This window comes from Hypanus sabinus, chromosome 18 (assembly GCF_030144855.1).
Source record: "Hypanus sabinus isolate sHypSab1 chromosome 18, sHypSab1.hap1, whole genome shotgun sequence".
NCBI classification, from domain to species: domain Eukaryota; kingdom Metazoa; phylum Chordata; class Chondrichthyes; order Myliobatiformes; family Dasyatidae; genus Hypanus; species Hypanus sabinus.
Window position 1 is genome coordinate 54,409,756 of NC_082723.1, and position 19,741 is coordinate 54,429,496.

The 19,741-nt window shown below is 41.3% G+C and overlaps 1 protein-coding gene across 3 annotated transcripts in view; it reads left to right on the forward strand.

Annotated features, from left to right (window-relative positions):
* Positions 1–4,453: 4,453 nt before the first annotated feature.
* The window catches only part of slc31a1 (solute carrier family 31 member 1), a 76,814-nt gene continuing 61,526 nt past the window's right edge, over positions 4,454–19,741 (forward strand). The window contains exon 1 of one of the 3 annotated variants that reach the window (XM_059994340.1): positions 4,454–4,501. In XM_059994340.1, the coding sequence (XP_059850323.1) occupies positions 4,469–4,501 (33 nt within the window). In that variant the 5' untranslated portion in view covers positions 4,454–4,468. Of the gene's footprint in view, positions 4,502–4,852; positions 4,940–4,964; positions 4,989–19,741 lie in introns of those variants that run through there. The other 2 variants (XM_059994342.1, XM_059994343.1) reach the window with 2 other exon arrangements.

The window sequence follows — 19,741 nt, forward strand, 5'->3', positions numbered from 1 at the left end:
CAACATATGCAGCAATATTAAATCTGTTTCTGATTCTGAACACAGAGGTTATTTGCCGATTATATGGAAAACAGCTTTTGAACTTAGATTCCTTTTCCTTCTCTTTCTCAGAGCCCTGGAGCTCTTCATGAATAACATTATTTTTCCTTTGCAAGTATTTATCCAATTTCTTTCGCTAGTTCCTATTGGGTTTACTTACAAGAAAAACATTCCAGGTGATAACAATTTCTCCTGGTTTTCTTTTATCCAGCTGATCTGTGTTTAAAAAATTATTTAGCAATACAGCATGGTAACAGGCCCTTCTGGCCCCATGAGCTTATATTGCCCAATTACACCCATGTTACCAATTAACCTATTAACCCATACCTTTTTGAAATGTAGGACAAACTGCAGCACCTAGAGGAAACCCATGCAGTTATGCAGAGTTCACACAAACTCCTAACAGACAGCCTCAGGAATTAAACCCAGGTCACCAGAGCGGTGATAGCATTATGCTGTTCTGCTACCATGCTATCACGGTATAATCTGTATGTACCTATCAAATAGTCATTTAAATATACCTATTAAATTAATTTCTCCAATGCTGAACTGGCCAGCCTCTCGTGTTTCATCCAGGCCATGCTTTCTTCTCATTGCTATCATCAGGCAGGAGGTACAGAAGCCAGAAGTCCCACACCACCAGGTTCAGGACAAGCTACTTTCCCATGATTAACTATTTCTTGAACCAGTCTGTACTACTCTAATTCTACTTCTTGCACTACTACAGACTTGTGTCTGATTGTGTTCTGTTTTTGCACTAATGTACTATTTTGCAGTTTTTTCCCTTTTCACTGTCATGTGTAATTTAAGTTTTGTGTGGTCTAAATCTGCAGTATATGCCTGTGATGCAGTGTCAAGTACCTCATTGTATTTGTCTACGTGATAATAAACTTGACTTGAATTCCGTCAGTTGATCTCATCTAGCTTTGCTAAATCACATCAAACCCATTCACACATCATTTCTTTAACTCAACCCTTCAAATTTCTCTGCAAACTGCAACCATATTCCTGCTGGCAGAAGCTCTTCAGCAGCTGGCAAATCCATTTTGCTGCCCCCCCAGACACTCATTCATATGTATAGACTGCCCGTTAGTCTGGCATTCGTAACTGAGGAGGTGGTATCATTGAATTCATTCTACTTTTGATGGACCAGATGTACCTGGACAGTCTTTCACAAATTGCTGGTTCTCTGAAGGCTCTAAAAACAACCAAGCTGGAAGTGGAACTAGTTTTGAAAATCAAGCGTTCAGTGCTGGAACAATTGTTTTATGTCTGCATTCAATACACACAGCCATTTTTTTTTGTTGCCTCATGGAGAAAATCCAAATAGGTTAGGACAGACATCTGTGATGGTGAGATCCTCAGAAAGAATACAAGCTGACTTCTGCGATGTTGAAAATGTCAAGAAGAAGACAAGCTGGCTTCTGCGCACATTGCTTCTATTTAGAAAACTCAGAATCTTGTATACTGTACTTTGATGTACTGTATTTAGGAGTTGGCGCTTGGCCCAGTGAGCAAGGCATCAGACTAGTAACCTGAAGGTCACTTGTGTCCTTGAGCAAGGCATTGCTCTGCGACGTCACCGGTGCATGGGTCCTAGTGCCCTTCTAGTGGTGTGGAGAGGGGAAGGCCTGCAGCTTGGGCAACTGCCAATCTCCCATACAACCCTGACCAGGCCTGATCCCAGGCGCAGATCCATGGTCTCTCAAGACTGACAGATGCCACCAATAATAAATTTAGGAGTGAGCATCCACAAATGGAACTTAGTTGAATTATGTTAAAAGTCATAACATAAAGACATTTTTATTTAGCACATTTCATACAAAAGTTCAAAGTGTAAACATAAAAATAAAAAACAAAATTATGTTACTCTTCCCAGGGCTTCCATACAGGTACAGGTATTGATTTTAACCAACGTTTCAATAACAAATTCTGCCATCTTCATCAGGGATATTGTCTGGTCATGTCGAGTCTTGTGGTTTTTATACCCGTCGCCTGTCCGTTTAGATTGGTTTGTCCTCATCCAATCAGGTTTCCACCATCCCACCTAGTTCACCTAATTCCAGTTCTTTGTTAGAGTGAGGCCTTCATCTTTGTTAAAAATGATTTTCCTCCAGCTTTATTTCAATGGCTTCCGTCATCAGGTTGTTCCAAAAGCCACTGGCGCGGCACAGTAGTTTTGTGCTGTTGAAGTCAACCCTACGGTCATTTCGAATGCAATGTTCTACTACCGCCAATTTCTCCAGCTAACAAAACAGATACACTTCCTCTGCTTCTTGCTGCGGGTTTCCACCGTGAGTCCCATCAGGCCAGTATATGTTGCTCCTCACACACAGGGAATCCAGTAAACCCTCCTGACCCGCATAAATTGTGATATGAGCTTCCTTACGGGTTTGTGGATGGTATTAATCCGGTAGTTCTTCAGGATCCTGGCGATCCTTCCAGAAACCATGGAAATATAGGGAAGACAGGCGATAGCGACGGGTTCCTCCTTGTTGTCAGGTTTCCCGGTTTTTCCGTCGGCGCTTTTTCCCCACAGGAAAGCCCAAAAGATTCTGGACAATCCCGCCTACAGGGTTCTACGACGGGATCCCACGGATCCGATTTCTGCTTTACTGAAGAAATCCGGACTGCCAGCAGATATATGCAAGAGACTGCTGCCTCAGACACCAGTGCCACCGAGACGTTCTGGGTTCCCCCTGAAACCTATCGTCAGTGGGATAGATTCTCCGACGTGACCACCTCGCGCCTAACCACCGTGCTGCGCTAATGGCTTTTGAGGCCGCCTGGTGAAGGAAACTATTGAAATAAAACTAGAAGAAAATAACTTTAACAAAGACAAAGGTTTCGCTCGAAGTGAGAACTGGAAATTAATTTTAAACAAGGTGGTACAGCAGAAACCTGATTGGATGAGCACTAACCAATCAGGAGGGACAGATATGTCCGAGCGTCATCCCTGAGGAAGATGGCAGAATTTGTTATGGAAACATCTGTTAAAATCAATACCCGGAAACCTGAGAAGAGTTTATTCATCATATATGCCAGAAAGGTCCTGATTCTTTTTCAAAAATGATATTAGTTAAAAACAGAGTTAAATAAATAGGTTTTGAGCTGGTATTTAATTGTGTCAACTGAGTCTGTGTATCTTTTAATTTTAGGTATTGACTTCCACACTTTAGGAGCATAGTTTAAAAAAAAACCCTGACTGGCCAATTTTCTTTTGAGAGAGATTTTTAAAATTTAAGAGACTGGTAGAAGAAAACCTGAGAGCTCGAGTAGGATTATAAAACAAAAGCTATTTCGTGATGTAGTCCAGTCCCAGACCATTGAGGGCTTTAAAAAACAAGTAAGAGAACTTTATAATCAATTTTAAAAGATATAGGAAGCCAATACAGAGCAGCAAAGACGGGACAGATATGTTCCCTCATCCTGGTTTTAGTTAAGAGTCTAGCAGTGGTATTCCGAATGAGTTGGTTTATCAATAGATTGCTTTGGAAGGCCAGTTAAAAGTACATTGCAGTAATCTAGTCTATTCAATATAAAGGCGTGAATTAGTTTTTCAGCATCATTTTGTGACAGAAACAGATGTACCTTTGCAATATTATTTCTTAAGTGTCGAAATGCTGCTCTAGTCACTTCGTTTATGTGGGTTTTAAAATTCAAATCTGAATCAAGGATGCCACCCAGACTTGTTACTTATGATTTTTACTGAAGGAACCAAGTTCCCAAGTTTATTAAGAAGGTAACATGAGTGAATCTGCAGATGCTGGAAATAAATAAAAACACAAAATGCTGGCAGAACTCAGCAGGCCAGACAGCATCTGTGGGAGGAAGTAGTGACGACGTTTCGGGCCAAAACCCTTCATCAGGAGTCCTTCTTCTTTATTAAGAAGGTTATCTCTTTTGGCTTTGGGACCAACTATAAATATTTTAGTTTTAGTTTTGTTTAGTTTTAGGACATGATTGCTCATCCATTTGTTTATTGCAACCATGCCGGAAATCAGAGAAGATAGGGTGTTATCATCATCAGAGTAGACTGAGATATGCTATTGTGTGCCACCTACATAACTGAGGAAGCATGCTGGTTTGGGGCAAGGAAATGTTAACAAAGGATTTTGCTCCTGAAAGCAATTTAGGTGACACTGTGCGTGTGATTTCAGGTATGTAGTCCATTTTTTTTTAGTTAATAAAGTGAATTTCATCGGGAAAGGATGTAACATTTTCACTTCAGGCTAACACACTCAACAAAGAGTTAAATAGAATTAATAATTCGGGTACAGAATTAGATGGATACTAACCTCATGGCTGCGACAGACTGGAGAATTAGAGCAATGTAAGCCTGTAAACTATTCCATTGGTCATGAGGTACTTCGGGAGATACTGTCAGCCTGATAATACCCGCCTGATTTGACTACGTATATACCTCGTTATGACCTTGAACGTTATCGTCTACCTGCACTTGGTCTGTACCTGTCGTACTCGGTTCTGCATTTTCTTACTTTTTTATCATGTACCGCTTTACTGCATTGTATTTATTCCATCTGTATCTAAGACAAGATTTTCACTCGAAACCATTTATCTCGATGTCCAGGAAGTGGGCAGCAGTTGGATTGGTTCTTGGTCCTCCAAAATGTTACACATGGAATTTAAACCGGAGGAAGGAGATTTATGCAGAAGAGCGGTCTGAAATCGAATTGGGTTTGGTTGTGTGACTGTGGCGGTGTGCTGCGTCCCTCCAATGAAGAGGCAAACATTCGGCGGCAAGCGCCCCGTCCCCGACGCCGCCGATGACGTCACCACGGCCGCCCACGGCGCAGTTGCGCGTCACGCCCCCCGCGCGGACGTGCATGTGGCGCTGGGTGCTGCCGGAGGAGGAGGATTCTGAGGGGAGCGGACGGGGGTAAGGGAATGTTTCCGAGGGCTTGTGCTGAGGGAGAGGGTGATGCTCGGTGAGTGGCCCGCCGATGACCTTGGGATGACTTGGCTGACGGTGCATTGGCTCTGGTGAGGGTGAATCGCCCACCTGGAATTCTGGCTCCATCGAGCCGTGCCTTCGACACGAAACGGACCGTGGGGCCAGTTTTTCCTCTGGGATGTTACAGCGGTGTGAGTGATACCACGCCGGCACTCCTGACAAGCTGACGGAAGCTGTAGCCTCTTGGTAGTGATTATGCAATGTCTTTCTGAGGACCATCTGTAGATTTATTACTCTTTGATGTGAAATAGTAAATGCTGAAAGTACTCGACAGGTCAGGGAAAGTTAGAAATCAGACATTTGCTTTCAATGTGTATCTTTGCGGATGGGAATAATGTGGAATGAAGAACCTATCTGGATCCTCACGAACAGGATACTTTTAAAAACAAAAATGCCTGCATTTTTGTTAGTTTAGTCACTTATAATGGTGGAACTATAACGTCAGTTGGCATGTGGCTTCTGTAGTCTCTTAAGTCTTGCTGAAATCAGCGAAAACAAAAACTAAACTGCAGGAGGAACTCATCAGGTCAGGCGGCGTCTGTGGAGGGAAATGAACAGGCGATGTTTTGGTCTGAGACCCGTCGTCAGGAGTGACCTGTTCAGATGAACGGTCTCAACACAAAACATCTACTGTTCATTTCCCTCCATAGTTACTGCCTGCTGAACTGAGCTCTTCCAGCATTTTGTGTGTTGTTCTTTCAACAGCAATCTGCCAAAGACCAATTTTGCAAAGCGTCGATTAGTTGAAGGATGTTGAGCAGTGAGCATGGGAATTCTGCCTCTGCTGATGATCATGTAGGATCTTTTATAAACGTGTGAGGGCATAGTATTTTGTCTCTTGCATTCAAGACAAAAGCAACACTTTTGTCTGTGTAACACATCCACAGCATTGCTTTCAAATGTGAGTCTGCATAGTCTCCGGAATTGGATAGTGCCACAACGGCCCAATTTTTGGGTGGGTTCGAAGTAAATTTATTATTGTACATGTTTATCGCTATATGCCAGAATCAGGTTTTAATATCACTGGCATATGTTGTGAAACTTGTTTTTGCAGGCATTCTCAATAGAACAGAGAAATACCATAGCATCAATGAAAAACTACACACAAAGGCTGACAAACAACCAAAGTGTAAGACAAACTGTGCAAATAAATAATGCTGAGATAAGAGTTGTAGAGTCCTTGAAAGTGAATCCATAGGTTGTCGAGTCAGTTCATTGTCAAGGTGAGTGAAGGTATCTACGCTGGTTCAAGAGCAATAACTGTTGCTGAACCTGGTGATGTGGTACCCAAGGCTCCTAAACCACCTCCTCGATGGCAGCAGTGAAAAAGGAACATGCCCTTGATGGTGGGGGTCCTTGATGATAATGGCTGTTGCTCCCTTGTGGATGTGCTCAGTGATGGGGAGGGCTTTTCCTGTGATGGCTTGGGCTGTATCCGCCACTCTTTGTATGAGTTTCTGTTCATGGATATTGGTGTTTCCATTCCAGGATACTCTCCACTAGGCAACCTTAGATACCTGTCAAATTTTTAGATGACATGTCAAATCTGCGCAACTTCTAAGGCAGTAGACATGCTGCCATGCTTCCTTTTTTGATGGCACTTATGTATTGGACCCAGGACAGATCCTCTGAAATGATAACCCCCAGGGAATTTAAGGTTACTGATCCCATAATGAAGATTGGCTCATGTACCTCTGGTTTCTTCTTCCTGTAGTATTTTCTCTTTGGTTTTACTGACGTTGAATGGAAGTTTTTATTTGTGACACCATTCAACCTGATTTGCAATCTCCCTCCTATATGCCGATTCATCACCAATCTTTAATCTCTTCTCAAGAAAGAACTTGAAGATATGCCACAATTTTGAAATGTTAGAAAAGATTGGTGGACATAAGAGAGGATGTTTCTCTTGTGGTATGATCTGGACTAGGGCTGTGCTGATTTAGAAAATAAATAAGAGGAGGCAAATTTTTTCCTTCTTGTGAAACTTTGGAACTCTTCCTTAGTGTTTTTTAAGGCTGATTCTTAATGCGCAGAGGATTGAAAAGTCACGGGACAATCAGAAATGTGGAACTGATGTTATATTCAAGCTTAATCATGTGATTGAATCCTGCTCCTAATTTGTATGTTCATTTATTGGTGATTTTCTTTATGCTTGTCATTTATTGCTCAGTTCTGACTCACTCTATTCATTATTTCTTCCACATAAATGCTGTTGCATGACAGAGCGACGGGATATTAGTTTTCAGGAAGTGAACACTGGCTAAGAAAAATAAGGTCATGTTCACGTAGTGTGCTAACATCACTTGGAAAAAAGTGTATTGAATCCTTTCAACCAGCTTTCAAGGACTCTGCAACTCATGTTCTCAGCATAGTTTACTTTTTTTGTTTATACACTTTGCCTTTTACGCATTGGTTATTTGTCAATCTTCAAAAAGTCAAAGGTTCATTTTATTGTCAAAGTATGCCTTTATAATACTACTCTGATATTTGTCTTCTCCAGATAGATATGAAATACAGAAAAACCACGGAAGTTGTTGAAAGAAAAGGCATCAATCCCCCTTCCTCCCCCATATGAAAAGGGAAAAAACTTTATGTATAGTTTTCCATAATTTATTTTATATGTCTTTATTTTCATGTAAATGCCTGCTGGAAAATGAATCTCAAGGTAGTATGTGGTAGCATATACTATACTTTGATAATAGATTTTATTTTGACTTTGAGTCTGCATGTTTTCATGAAAAATGTTACTAATGATAGAAAGCATCGTTTGAAATGGTTCTACGTGTTCAGGTAAATTTTCATCATTTGGCAGTTGATTGTGTCTTGCAGGCTATTGCATCCAGGCAGGTTTCTAAATGAGTAATTTCAAACTTCCACTTACAGTTGTGCAACTTGTCCTCTATGACTGCTGGGTTTCTCCAGTATTGCCCAGTGATAGCTGGGTTAAACTAGAGGTTAAGGGTGAAAGGTGAAGTTATTAAGGGGAGCTTGAGGGAGCTCATCTTCACTCAGAGGGTGGCAAGAGTGTAAAATGGTGGACACAGGATCGATTTCAACACTTCAAGAGAAATTTGGATGAGAGGGATATGGAGGGCTATGGTCTGCATGCAGATCAATGAGATTAAGCAGATAAATAGTTCAGCATGGTCCAGATGGGCCAAAGGGCCTGTTTCTGTGCTGTAGTGCTCTATGACTTCACCATTAACTTCCCCTTGAAAACTTTGTCTGCATATTTTAAGTGTTTGGTTACAGTGACCAAAATACTAGCACTTCTTTGAGATGTGGGAGGAAACTGGAGCTCCCAGCAGAACCCCATGCAATTTCAAGAAGAATGTGCAAGTTTTTTACAGATGGTATCGCTAGAGTGTTGAGCCAGCAGCACTAACTGCTGTACCACTGTGCCAGACTGATCACTAAATGCACGAGATTTTTGAAATCAGATTTGGGTTAGTATCCCAAGGGCTAGAGTACCGGACAAATGGAATTTGCTACAACTTGTTGAGCATATTCTAACTGGAACGAAATCTGCATCAGCAGAAAAGTGGTAGTATTCTGAGACTGGGACTGCATCTATGAACAACTTTTTTGCTTGATAGGAAACATTAGATGCCCATTTCACAATTGCATTTTTCAATTGTGAGCAAGGAAACTGGGAGTTAGACAACCAAGCCTATCCTTAATCAATTCCTGCTTTCCAACTTTAAAGGTGAGGTAGTAATGATGCTGGCTGAATGGAATCAGGTGTGTGTGTGTGTGTCTCCCTCCCCAAAATACTCATTCTTTGAACTTGCCCTGTCTCAACTTAAGTGCATGTCCTCTGGTATTGACATTTGAACCCTGGGGGAAAAAGATGCAGGCTGTTTAGCTATGCTGCAATATACCTACAAACCTCCATTAGATCTCTGCTGTTCCAGAGAAGACAGCCCAAGTAGGTCCAACCTCTCCTTGTAGAACATGCCCTCTAATCCAGGCGGCATCGTGGTAAACCTCTTCTGCACCCTCTCCAAAGCCTCAACATCCTTCTTACAATGGTGCGACCAAAATTGAATGGAATACTGCAGTTGCAGGCTAGCTACAACGTAACTTCCTGACTCTAGCTCAATTCCAATTGATGAAGGCAAGCATGCCATAAGCCTTCTTAACCACCCTATCAACCCATGTAGCCACTTTCAAGGAGCTATGGACTTGGACCCCAAGGTGCATTTGCACATCAACACACTTGGGGGGTCTTGCCATTCAGTGTACTGTCTCTTTTCATTTGATCTCCTAAAGTGTAACACTTCGCATTTGACTAGTCTGAACTCCAGCAGGCGTATGTCCTATGCCAGTCTTCTCTGCCATCCACAACACTACCAATCACCATTCTGTCTGCAAACTTACTAACCCAACCATCTTATGTTTTCATCCAGGTACTTTATATATCTGTTAATTGGAGAAGTGCTTATTTGAGCCAACTCTTAAAGACTGAATAATAATTGAGCAGATAGCTGGGATTCCCTTCATTTATCTGGGACACAATGCCCCTTTAATTGGGGCAGGATACTGTTGCCAGATAGTTTCTAACTAGCATCAGTCGTGTGTACTTGTATGGCTGTTAGACACTGCACAGTGCTTGGGGTGAACGATCCAGTTGCAGTTGTTTGTGTTCAAAAATCAGTGATTTTTGTCACTGATAAATGGTGAGAAATAAGCAGTCAGACAATTTAGAATTGCTTTGCTCAATGCGGTTTCAAGCATTAAGGCTTGGAGATGCTAGAGATGGCTGGGAGTGAAAATGAAATGCTTTCACTATTGCAACAAGTTATGAACTAAAAGAATTTGAAGGTATTGACAGTCATTTTGAATATTACAATGAAAGGAAGATTCAGAGGATGCAATTGTCAAAACCATTGTATGACGGCAGTCCATTATCTACACTAGGTGTCTGAGCTAATTTTGTTCATTTCAGTCAATAAAAAGAACACGGCAGCATACACTGGATTAATTCCTCCATCGATATCAATTGGGAACTGCTACACAATTGTATAGAACTATAGCAGTATTGATAGTGTTCTAATTTGTTATGTTTTCATTTAAATACATAATTTGTTACTCAGTTTAATGGTAGCATGTCATTTTTTTAAAATACATTTTTAACTATTTCTATGAAACTTCAGCTAATAGGGGCAACTATTTGATTGGGCCAAAATGTGCTGGTACTGACGTGTCCCAATTAACTGGAATACACTGTATATCACAAACTGCAGAGGGGCCTGTATACATCCCTGTGGAACACCACTAGTCACAGATGTCCAGCCAGAATGAGCCCCATAAGCTACTACCCTTAGTGTTTTATGTGCAGGACAATTATGAATCCAAAGGGTAATTTCTCTGTGGATTCCATGCATCTTGGTCTTCTGAATGAGCCTCACCATTTAGATCTTGTCAATGCCTTACTAAAATCAATGTGGACAACATCCACAGCTCCACCTTTGTGACATCCCAACTCTTACACTCGATCCTTTGGCCTATGAAGGCAGGCATATCAAATGCTGCCTTCACTATCCTATCCACCTGTATTGCCATTTTCAGGGAGATCTGAGCTTGCACCCCAGAGTACCTTCAATAGGCTTGAGGATCCTGTGATTTAATATACATCTTCTTTTGCCCGTAATGCTGCTGGCGTTATGGGCAGCAATAAAGGTCCTCCATCTCCGGTGGTGTTCACAGCTTCTTTCATCATGTCAGTCACTTCCCCTTGGTTTACTGTCAGTCCCGGATAGTGATTCGGGGGTACACAGATGTAGAAGGATACTTTATTGCTGTTTTGTCCAGTCTTGTTTGACCAGTCAGAGTCGTTAGCCCTGAGCTGAATCCCTGAACCTGGAGGACTGGTGGACCATTCTTAGTTTGGCTCCACCCTTTGACCTAATTGGTGTGGGTGACCCTACCAAGAGCCAAAGCATTGACTCTAGCCAACATAGCTCTCTGAGTCATTGAGGTACAAGAGCCTCCAAACACAATGACAAGGTTGTGGAACTCTTGGGAATTTTTTATTAAGTATTTGATGTCCCAAACTCTATTACTACACACCTGTAGGGATTTAGTTTCATCTGCTTAATTTTTTTTTAGTTGTTCTGGTCCCTCCTATCTTTTCATGATCTATATTATCTTCTACTTAACCCATTTTTGTGTTTTTGGCAAAGTTATTCATCAACCCACCTGTATACTTTACATACAGTCGGCCCTCGTTATCCGCGGGGGATTGGTTCCAGGACCCCCCGCGGATACCAAAAAACATGGATGCTCAAGTCCCTTATTTAACCTGTCTCAGTGCGGTGGACATTAGGACCCGGCGGTGGAGCACTGAATCTGCCGTGTTTCTGTTCACGAAACTAATCATGATCATGATTGAAAATAAAGTGGAAGTAATAAAGCGATTGAAAAGAGGTGAAATGCCGTCGGTCATTGGAAAAGCGTCAGACTACAGTCAGTCAACGATTGGAACAATTTTAATGGAGCATTTCAAAGGCCCTGCCCTGATGAAAGCTACAATTATTACTAAGCAAGGCAGTGGTTTAGTTATTGAAATACTTATGTTTCTTAAGTGTTTTATATGCATAGAAAGGTAAAATATATACTATATACTAAGACAAACTTTTTACTAACTGAGGCTACATAATACCGGATGTACCTGTTCTGACTTAAAGATGGACTCAGGAACGGAACTCGTTCATAACCTGGGGACTGCCTGTACTTTTAAATCATCTCTAGATTACTTATAATATCTAATACAATGCAAATGTTATGTAAATAGTTGTTATACTGTATTGTTTAGGGAAAATGACAAAAAAGTAGTCTGTACGTGCTCAAGCAACGAGTGCTGGAGAGAGAACTTCCGGGTTTTCCTGATCTATGGTTGGTTGAATCTGCGGATAAGGAGGGCTGACTGTACATTAAAACAACAATGGTCGCAGTACCAATCCCTGGGGTAAAATACTAGTTACGAACTTCTAGTCAGAAAAACATCCTGGACCACTGCCCCCTGCTTCAAATCACCATTAGCTTCTGAACTGCAATGTTTGTAGTTTGCCAAGATACCCTGGATCCCATGTGCCTTATCCTCCTGGTCCAGTCTACTATATAGGACTTTGTCAAGATCCACATACCTGCCTTGATCAAATTTCATCAGTCTCTGCTCTTTTAAGTGTCCCTTAGAATTATTTTCACTCATTTGACTCTACTCCTCTCTGGTTTATCCCTGCAGCACCTTCTAAATAAGGGAGCTGTAGTAACTATCTTCCAGTCTTCTTGCACCTTGTCTGTGGCTGAGGAAGATGCAAAAATCTCCGTTAGGGCCCCACTGATCCCCTCCCCAGCTTTTCATTGCTTCTGGGAAAGATCCTGTCAGGCCCTGGCGATTTTGTCTATCTAAATGTACCAATATTTTATCACTTCTTCCTGACACAGAAATATTTTAGATATTAACAAACCCCTCCCTCCCTGAACTCTATCCTTCATACCCCTGGTGATTATTGATGAGACGTATTCATTTAGGATCCCACTGCTATCTCCTGGCATTACACATAGGAAGGGACCTATTCTATCCTGATTTACCAGTTTCTAAACTCTGTTACATTCCCTACAGCCCTCAAAGGACTCGCTCAATACCGTTGGCTATACATGACATTTGTTTCCTCCTTACTTCTGAACAAATCTTTTCTTTCTTGGCCAAGGTCCACTAATGTTACTTTCTTCACTTTGTAGGTCAGGCAGCATGCATGGAAATGAATAAACAATTGACATTTTGGACTGAGAAGGAAGGGGGAAGTTGTCAGAATAAAGTGGGGGGGGGGTGAGGGGAAGGAAGACAAGCCGGAAGGTGAGAGGTGAAGCCAGGTGGGTGGGGGAGGGGGCTGAAGTGGAAACTGGGATGTGGAAAAGGCAAATGACTGGAGAAGGAGGATTCTGATAGAGGAGAGTGGATCATGGGAGAAAGGAAAGGAGGAGGAGCATCAGAGGCAGGTGAGGAGAAGAGTTAAGAGCCCAGAGTGGGGAAATAAAGAAGGAAAACTTTACTGGAATTTGGAAAAATCAATGTTCATGGCATCAAGTTGGAGGGTTCCTAGTCAGAATAGGAGGTGTTGCTGCTCACCTGAGAGTGGCCTCGTGGCAAGAGGCCGTGAACTGACAACCAGAACGGGAATGATGATTGGAATTAAAATGGCTGGCCACCAGGAAATTCTGCTTTCTGCGTATGGAGCAGAGGTGCTCAACAGAGTGGTCTCCCAATCTACATCAGGCCTCACCAATGTAGAGCAGGCCACATCATCAGCATTGGATACAATAGATGACCCCAGCAAATTCACAGGTGAAGTGTTGCCTCACCTGGAAGGACTGTTTGGGGTCCTGAATGGAGGTGAATGGACAGGTGTAGCTCTTCTATTTGCAGGGACAAGTTCCAGGAGGGAGATGAGTGGGGAGGGATGAATGGACAAGGGAATCGTGGAGAGAGTAATCCTTACGGAAAGCGGTGAGTGTGGAGGAGGTAAAGAAGTGTTTGGTGCTAGGGTCCCGTTCAGAATGGTGGAAGTTGTAGAGAACAGTCTGTTGGATGTGAGGTAGGTGAGAATAAGGGGATCCTTCCTCCACCATTGATGGTGTCCCTCACCCACATCTGCTCCATTTCCTGAACATGTGTCTTCATCCAATCTTTCCTCCGAGTTTCAGGCTAGAGATATTTTGTGAGAACGTCTATAAATAGTACCTATAGCCAAGCCTAATTTAGTTTGTACTGGAAAAACTGGATTCATCAGTTGTGTGCTGAGATGTTTACTTTTGTGTTCCTACTGATGGTAGTTTGACTGAGCTGCACACTTGGTTGAATGCCATTTGCGGTGGTTTAGTTGGCTGATACATTTTTGGGGTTGCCTGAGCTTCTGAGTTGTTGCCAGATGTTCCAGTGAACCAGGCTGGCCAATGTTCATCCCATCAATCATGGGGCAAATGTATACAACTGGCCTTTGTTCACAAATGGAACACTCATTGGGGAATATTCAGTCATATTCAGGGAATTTGTCTAATTCAAGCTTGCGACTTTTTCTTAGGTTGTGTTTAATCGTTGGCTTGATCTCTGCATGCAATATATACCGTATCAAGGAGGACTTTTGTGTTCCGTAACTATCAGTAAGGGAATAGCAATGAATGGCTGTTGCAGATGTAACTGCATTGAGCAACTCTTGAAGCTAATAGCTCACCTGTACTTTCCAAACATATTGTCCTGATGGCGAAGTTCTATTATTGGTGTAGGATAAATTACACTCTAGCTAATCTTGTGATTGCAGCATTCAGTGCGTAATTAATGTGATAAGTGTTCATGTTAATAGACTATATGGTCTCCCAAGATACAGTGTAATTAAAACATCTCGACTTTACTGCTGTATATTTTATTCTTTGTTTACTGAATGCTTGCTCACTGAGTTAAATCTAGCTATTGAGCACTGCTTTCAAAGTCAAACAAAAGCATTTCAGTGTGCCAAGAACATGTTATTTTTTAAAGCACGTATTAAGCACCTATCTTGTATGAATATTTTATGAGCAAGTGTGTGTTGTGGCTCTTGTGAAAATTAGAGGAAGAATTGACAATTTGTACTTAACTGGAAAATAAAATGTTAGTTCTAGTAATGGTGTTAGTATTCATTAAAATTTTGATGAGAACTTTCAGATCTACTCTTTTGAATCATATAGTTCAATGCATTTACTTAGTTTCCATGTGCCATTACGTGGAAATGAGTATACGTGTATTGACCTATTAAGGTTTAAGTTGTAATCAGAGATAACACAAATTAAGTTTGTACTCCAGCAAATACTGACTTCATAGAGATGTTTATTAGGTTCCCTGAGGCAGTAGGGAAAATCAGCAGGTTTTAAAATTGTCTCCCAATGATCTTTTGGTCTCAGTATCTGAGGACGATGTGCAGGCTGCCTTCAAGGAAAGCATCCAGTCCAGATGGAGTCCCTGGCCAAGTACTGAAGACCTGTGCTGACCAACTGGCTAGTGTACTCATGGATATCTTCAACTTCTCGCTCCGGCAGTGTGTTGTACCCACCTACTTCAAGCAGCTTCAGTCTTACCGGTGTCCAAGAAGAGCATGGTAACCTGCTTCAATGACTATTTCCCAGTTGCACTTGCATCCACAATGATGAAGTGTTTTGAGAGGCTGGTGTTGAAACATATCAGCTCCTGTCTGACTGACAACTTGAATTTGTTCCAATTTACCTACCGAGGCATCTACTGTAGTCCTATTGCCATTTCATTGCCTCTTCACACAACCCTGGAACATCTGGACAGCAAAGATGCATATAATAGGATGTTCTTTATTGATTACAGCTCAGCATTTAATACCATCATCCACTCAGACCTAATCAGTAAACTCCAAGACCTGGGCCTCAATACCCCTCGTGCAATTGGATACCTGATTTCCTCGCTTGCAGACCCCAGTCAGTTTCGATTGGCAAAAATGGTCTTGACCTAAAACGTCAACTAATCTTTTCTATAGATGATGCCTGGCCTCCAGTGCTTTGTGTGATCCTCCACAATAGCCATCAGCACAGGAACAATGCAGGGATGTGTACTTAGCCCCCTGCTTTACTCGCTTTACAGCTGTGACTGTGTGGCTAAGTACAGCTCCAACACCACACACGTTTGCTAATGACACCACTGTTGTGGGCTGTAACAAAGGTGGTGATGAATCAGCATACAGGAGGGGGATTGAAAAACTGGCTGAGTGGTGTAATAATAACAACCTCTCACTCATTGTCAATAAGACCAAGGAACTAATAGTAGACTTTAGGAGAGGGAAACTAGAGGCTCAAGAGTCAGTAATCACTGGAGGATCAGAGGTGGAGAGGGTCAATAACTTTAAATTCCTAGGTGCCACTGTCTCAGAGGATCTGTCCTGGACGCATAAGTGTAATTGCAAAGAAAGCACATCAGGGCCTCTACTTCCTGAGGATCCTGCAGAGGTTCGGCATGTTATCCAAAAACCTTGGCAAACTTTGATAGAAATGTGCTGGAAAGTGTGCTGACTGGCTGCATTATGGCCTAGTACAGGAACACCATGCCTTTGACTGGAAAATCCTACAAAAGATAGTGGATTTGGCCCAGTACTTCATAGGTAAAGGCCTCCCAACCATTGAGCACATCTACATGAAACATTGCTGAAGAAAAGAAGCATGCATTATCAAAGATCCTTACCATCCAGGCCATGCTCTCTTCCGTTGCTGCCGTCAGATAAAAGGTACAAGTGCCTCGGGACTCGCACCACCAGGTTCAAGAACAGTTACTACCCCTCAACCATCAGGCTCTTGGACAAAAGAGGATAACTATATTTCTGGTGTTCCCACAGCCAATTATCTCACTTTAAGGACTCTTATCTTGTTATTTCGTGCTCTCATTATTTATTGCTATTTATTTATATTTACATCTGCACAGTTTGTTCATTGATCCTGTTTACAGTTACTGTTCTTTTGATTTGTTAAGTATGCCTGAAGAAAAAGAAACTTGGTTGTACATAGTGACATGTATGTACTCCGATAATAAATTTTACTTTGAACATTAATGATTCACCATGTTTTTAATGATCCAATATCGTGGAAGAGAAAGCCACGTAATTCAAGTTTAAAAGCACAAGACGACTTTTGCCATAAGCAAGAGTTGCAAGTGTAAAATTAGAAATGGGCTTAGGAAATTTGTTAAATTTAGAGAAATATCTAGTCATCAATTGTAATAATAAACAAAATGAATAAGTTCAAAGTAAAATTTATTATCAGAGTACATAAATGTCTCCACATACAACTGAGATTTGTTTTCTGCAGGCATACGTAGCAAGTCTATCGAACAGTAACTGTAAACAGGATCAATGACTAACAAACTGTGCAATAATAAATAATGAGCATGAAACAACAAGATAAAGAGTCCTTAAAGTCAGACATTTACATGTGGGAAAACCTGAAGTATAATGAGTGTAATTATCCCCTTTTGTTTGAGAACTTGATGGTTGAGGGGCAGTAACTGTTCCTGAACCTGGTGATGTGAGACCTGAGGCACTCTGCCCGATGGCAGCAATGAGAAAAGAGCATGGCCCGGGCGGTGTGGATCTTTTGATAATGGATGCTCTTTCCTATCACATCGTTTCATGTAGGTGTTACTGTGGTGTAGTTTAAAGCCAGCAACAATGGAGTCCAAAAGGACAAGGATCTATATAGAGTTCATTAAAATACTATGGACAGGTACAGAAGATAAACTGACAAGCTAATGCATCCTGCACTTTGTATTTCGTCCTCATCCTTCATGGTGGTAGATGTTGTGTCAGTCCCATCAGTGAATAATTTGGGCATTATGTCACCACCTATGTACAGATTTTGGAAACAGAACTGCTTAGACTAACCAGAATAATGTCTCAACAGGAAGGGTCCCACTTCAAAAAAAAACTGTAGGACCTATGAATGTACTCTGTGGAATTTTTAAAAGATTAGGTGACATTATTGCAGATTTGGAGGTATCGAGGGTAACCCTTTTGTACCAATTATAGAGACAAGAACTAGTGGGTAAAAATTAGTGTCAGGCCTTTGCAGTGTTTCTGAATGTACTTTTCAATGTGGAAATAATGTTTCATACTGGATCTGAGATTGCTGGATTTGGTTGTTTAAAAGTAATGGGTATTGGCAAAGCTGTATAATGTAACACACACAAATTGCTGGAGGAACTCGGCAGGCCAGGCAGCGTCTGTGGAGAAGTGTAAACAGTTGACATTTTGGGCTGAGACCCTTTCTGGTGTTTGTAGTCTTATGTACTTAGATCTTATTAACCACAATAGCTGAATCGCCAACTGTTTGATTGTGATTGGAAAATATCTACCTCTGATTTTGAGTGCTGAGGTAAACTGGGCAGTTTTTTGTGGCTGCTGTGCCTTTATTATAAAGCAAAAATAACCTGCTGATACTGAATAACAGAAGTGAAAAGAAAGGCCATATTCAGCAGGTCAAAAAAAATGAAAGGTAGAGGTCATAGCAGGGATACTGCCTGAACTGCTGATTGTTCGTATCGTAGAGAAAACAGTCGGAAGCATTAAAGTGTTTGCAGGAAATAATTCCAGAATCATGAGATTCTGGAATGTTTCCAAAGGACTGGAAAATTGCAAATTGTTACTCTTTAAGAATGGAGGGAAGTAAAAGACAGGAAATTATAGACCAGTTTGCCAGACTTCAATGGTTGCTAAGATGCTAGAATCCATTATTAAGAATGAGCTTTTGGGTTAACTTAAGGATACATGATATAATAGGCTGAAGTCAGCATGATTTCCTTGAGGGGAAATTTTGGAGGACCTACATGTTGGAATTCCCTGAGGAAATGACAGGCAGGGTAGACAAAGGAGAGTCAGTGGATGCTGTTTTCTTGAATTTCCAGAAGATCTTTGACATGATGCTGCACTTGAGGCTGCTTAACAAGGTAAGAGCCTATGGTATTTTAGGAACGATAGAAGTTTGATTGGCTGGCAGAAGGCACAGAGTGGGAATAAAGGGGCTATTTTCTGGTCAGCAGCCAGTGACTAGTTGTCTGCTACTTTTCATGCTATATGTTAATGATCTGGATAATGGAATTCATGACTCTATGGCCAAGTTTGCAGAGGATACTAAGATAGTTGGAGAGCCAGGGAGTCTGCAGAAGGACTTGGGCAGATTGGGAGAATGGGTGAAAGAAATGGCAGATGAAATACTTCATTGCAGGTATAAGGTCATACATTTTGGCTGAAGGAGTTAAGACTGTAGACTATTTTCTGAACAGAGAGCAGATTTAGAAACTGGAGGTGCAAAGGGATTTTGAAGTCCTTGAGCAGGATTTCAAGATTTCTTAAAGGTTAACTTGGAGGTTGAGCAGTAGTAAAGAAAGCAAATGCAATGTTAGTGTTCATTCTGAAGACCAGAATATAAGAGCAAGGATATATATATATAATGGAGAGGCTTCCTAAAGCATTAGTTAGACTGCATTTAGAGAATTATGAACAGTATTTAGCCCCATATCTGAGAGAATTTGCTGGCATTGGAGAGGGTCACAAGAATTATCCCAGGAGTGAAAGGGTTAATACTTGAGCATTTGATGGCTTTTGGCCTGTATTCATTAGTTTACAAGAATGAGGGCAAATTTTATTGAAACCTACTGAATATTGAAAGAACCAGATAGTGGATGTAGAGGGGATGTTTCCAATTGTGGGAGATTCTTGGACCAAAGTTCATAACCTCAGAATACAAAATTCAAAAGTTCAAAGTAAATTTATTATCAAAGTACATGTATGTCACTGTATACAAACCTAAGATTCATTTTCTTGTGGGCATACTCAATAAATCCATAATAAAATAATCAATATAGAATCAGTGAAAGACTGAACCAACTTGGGCGTTCAACCAGTTTTCCAAAAACAGCAAGTTACGCAAATACAAAAGAAAGAAATATTAATAAATAAAGGACATTCCTTTAAAACAGACAAGGATGAATTTCTTTGGCCAGAGGGTGGTGAATCAGTGGAATTCATTGCCACGATATAGTCAAGTCATTGGGTATATTTAAAGTGTAGAATCTCAGATGGGAATAAGGTGGTTTACTGGAGCATGATAGATTGGCTAGTTGAGTGGTGTTGCAATAGCATTGTCACACACAACCTTAGCAAAGCCAGAGGACTGATTGTGAAT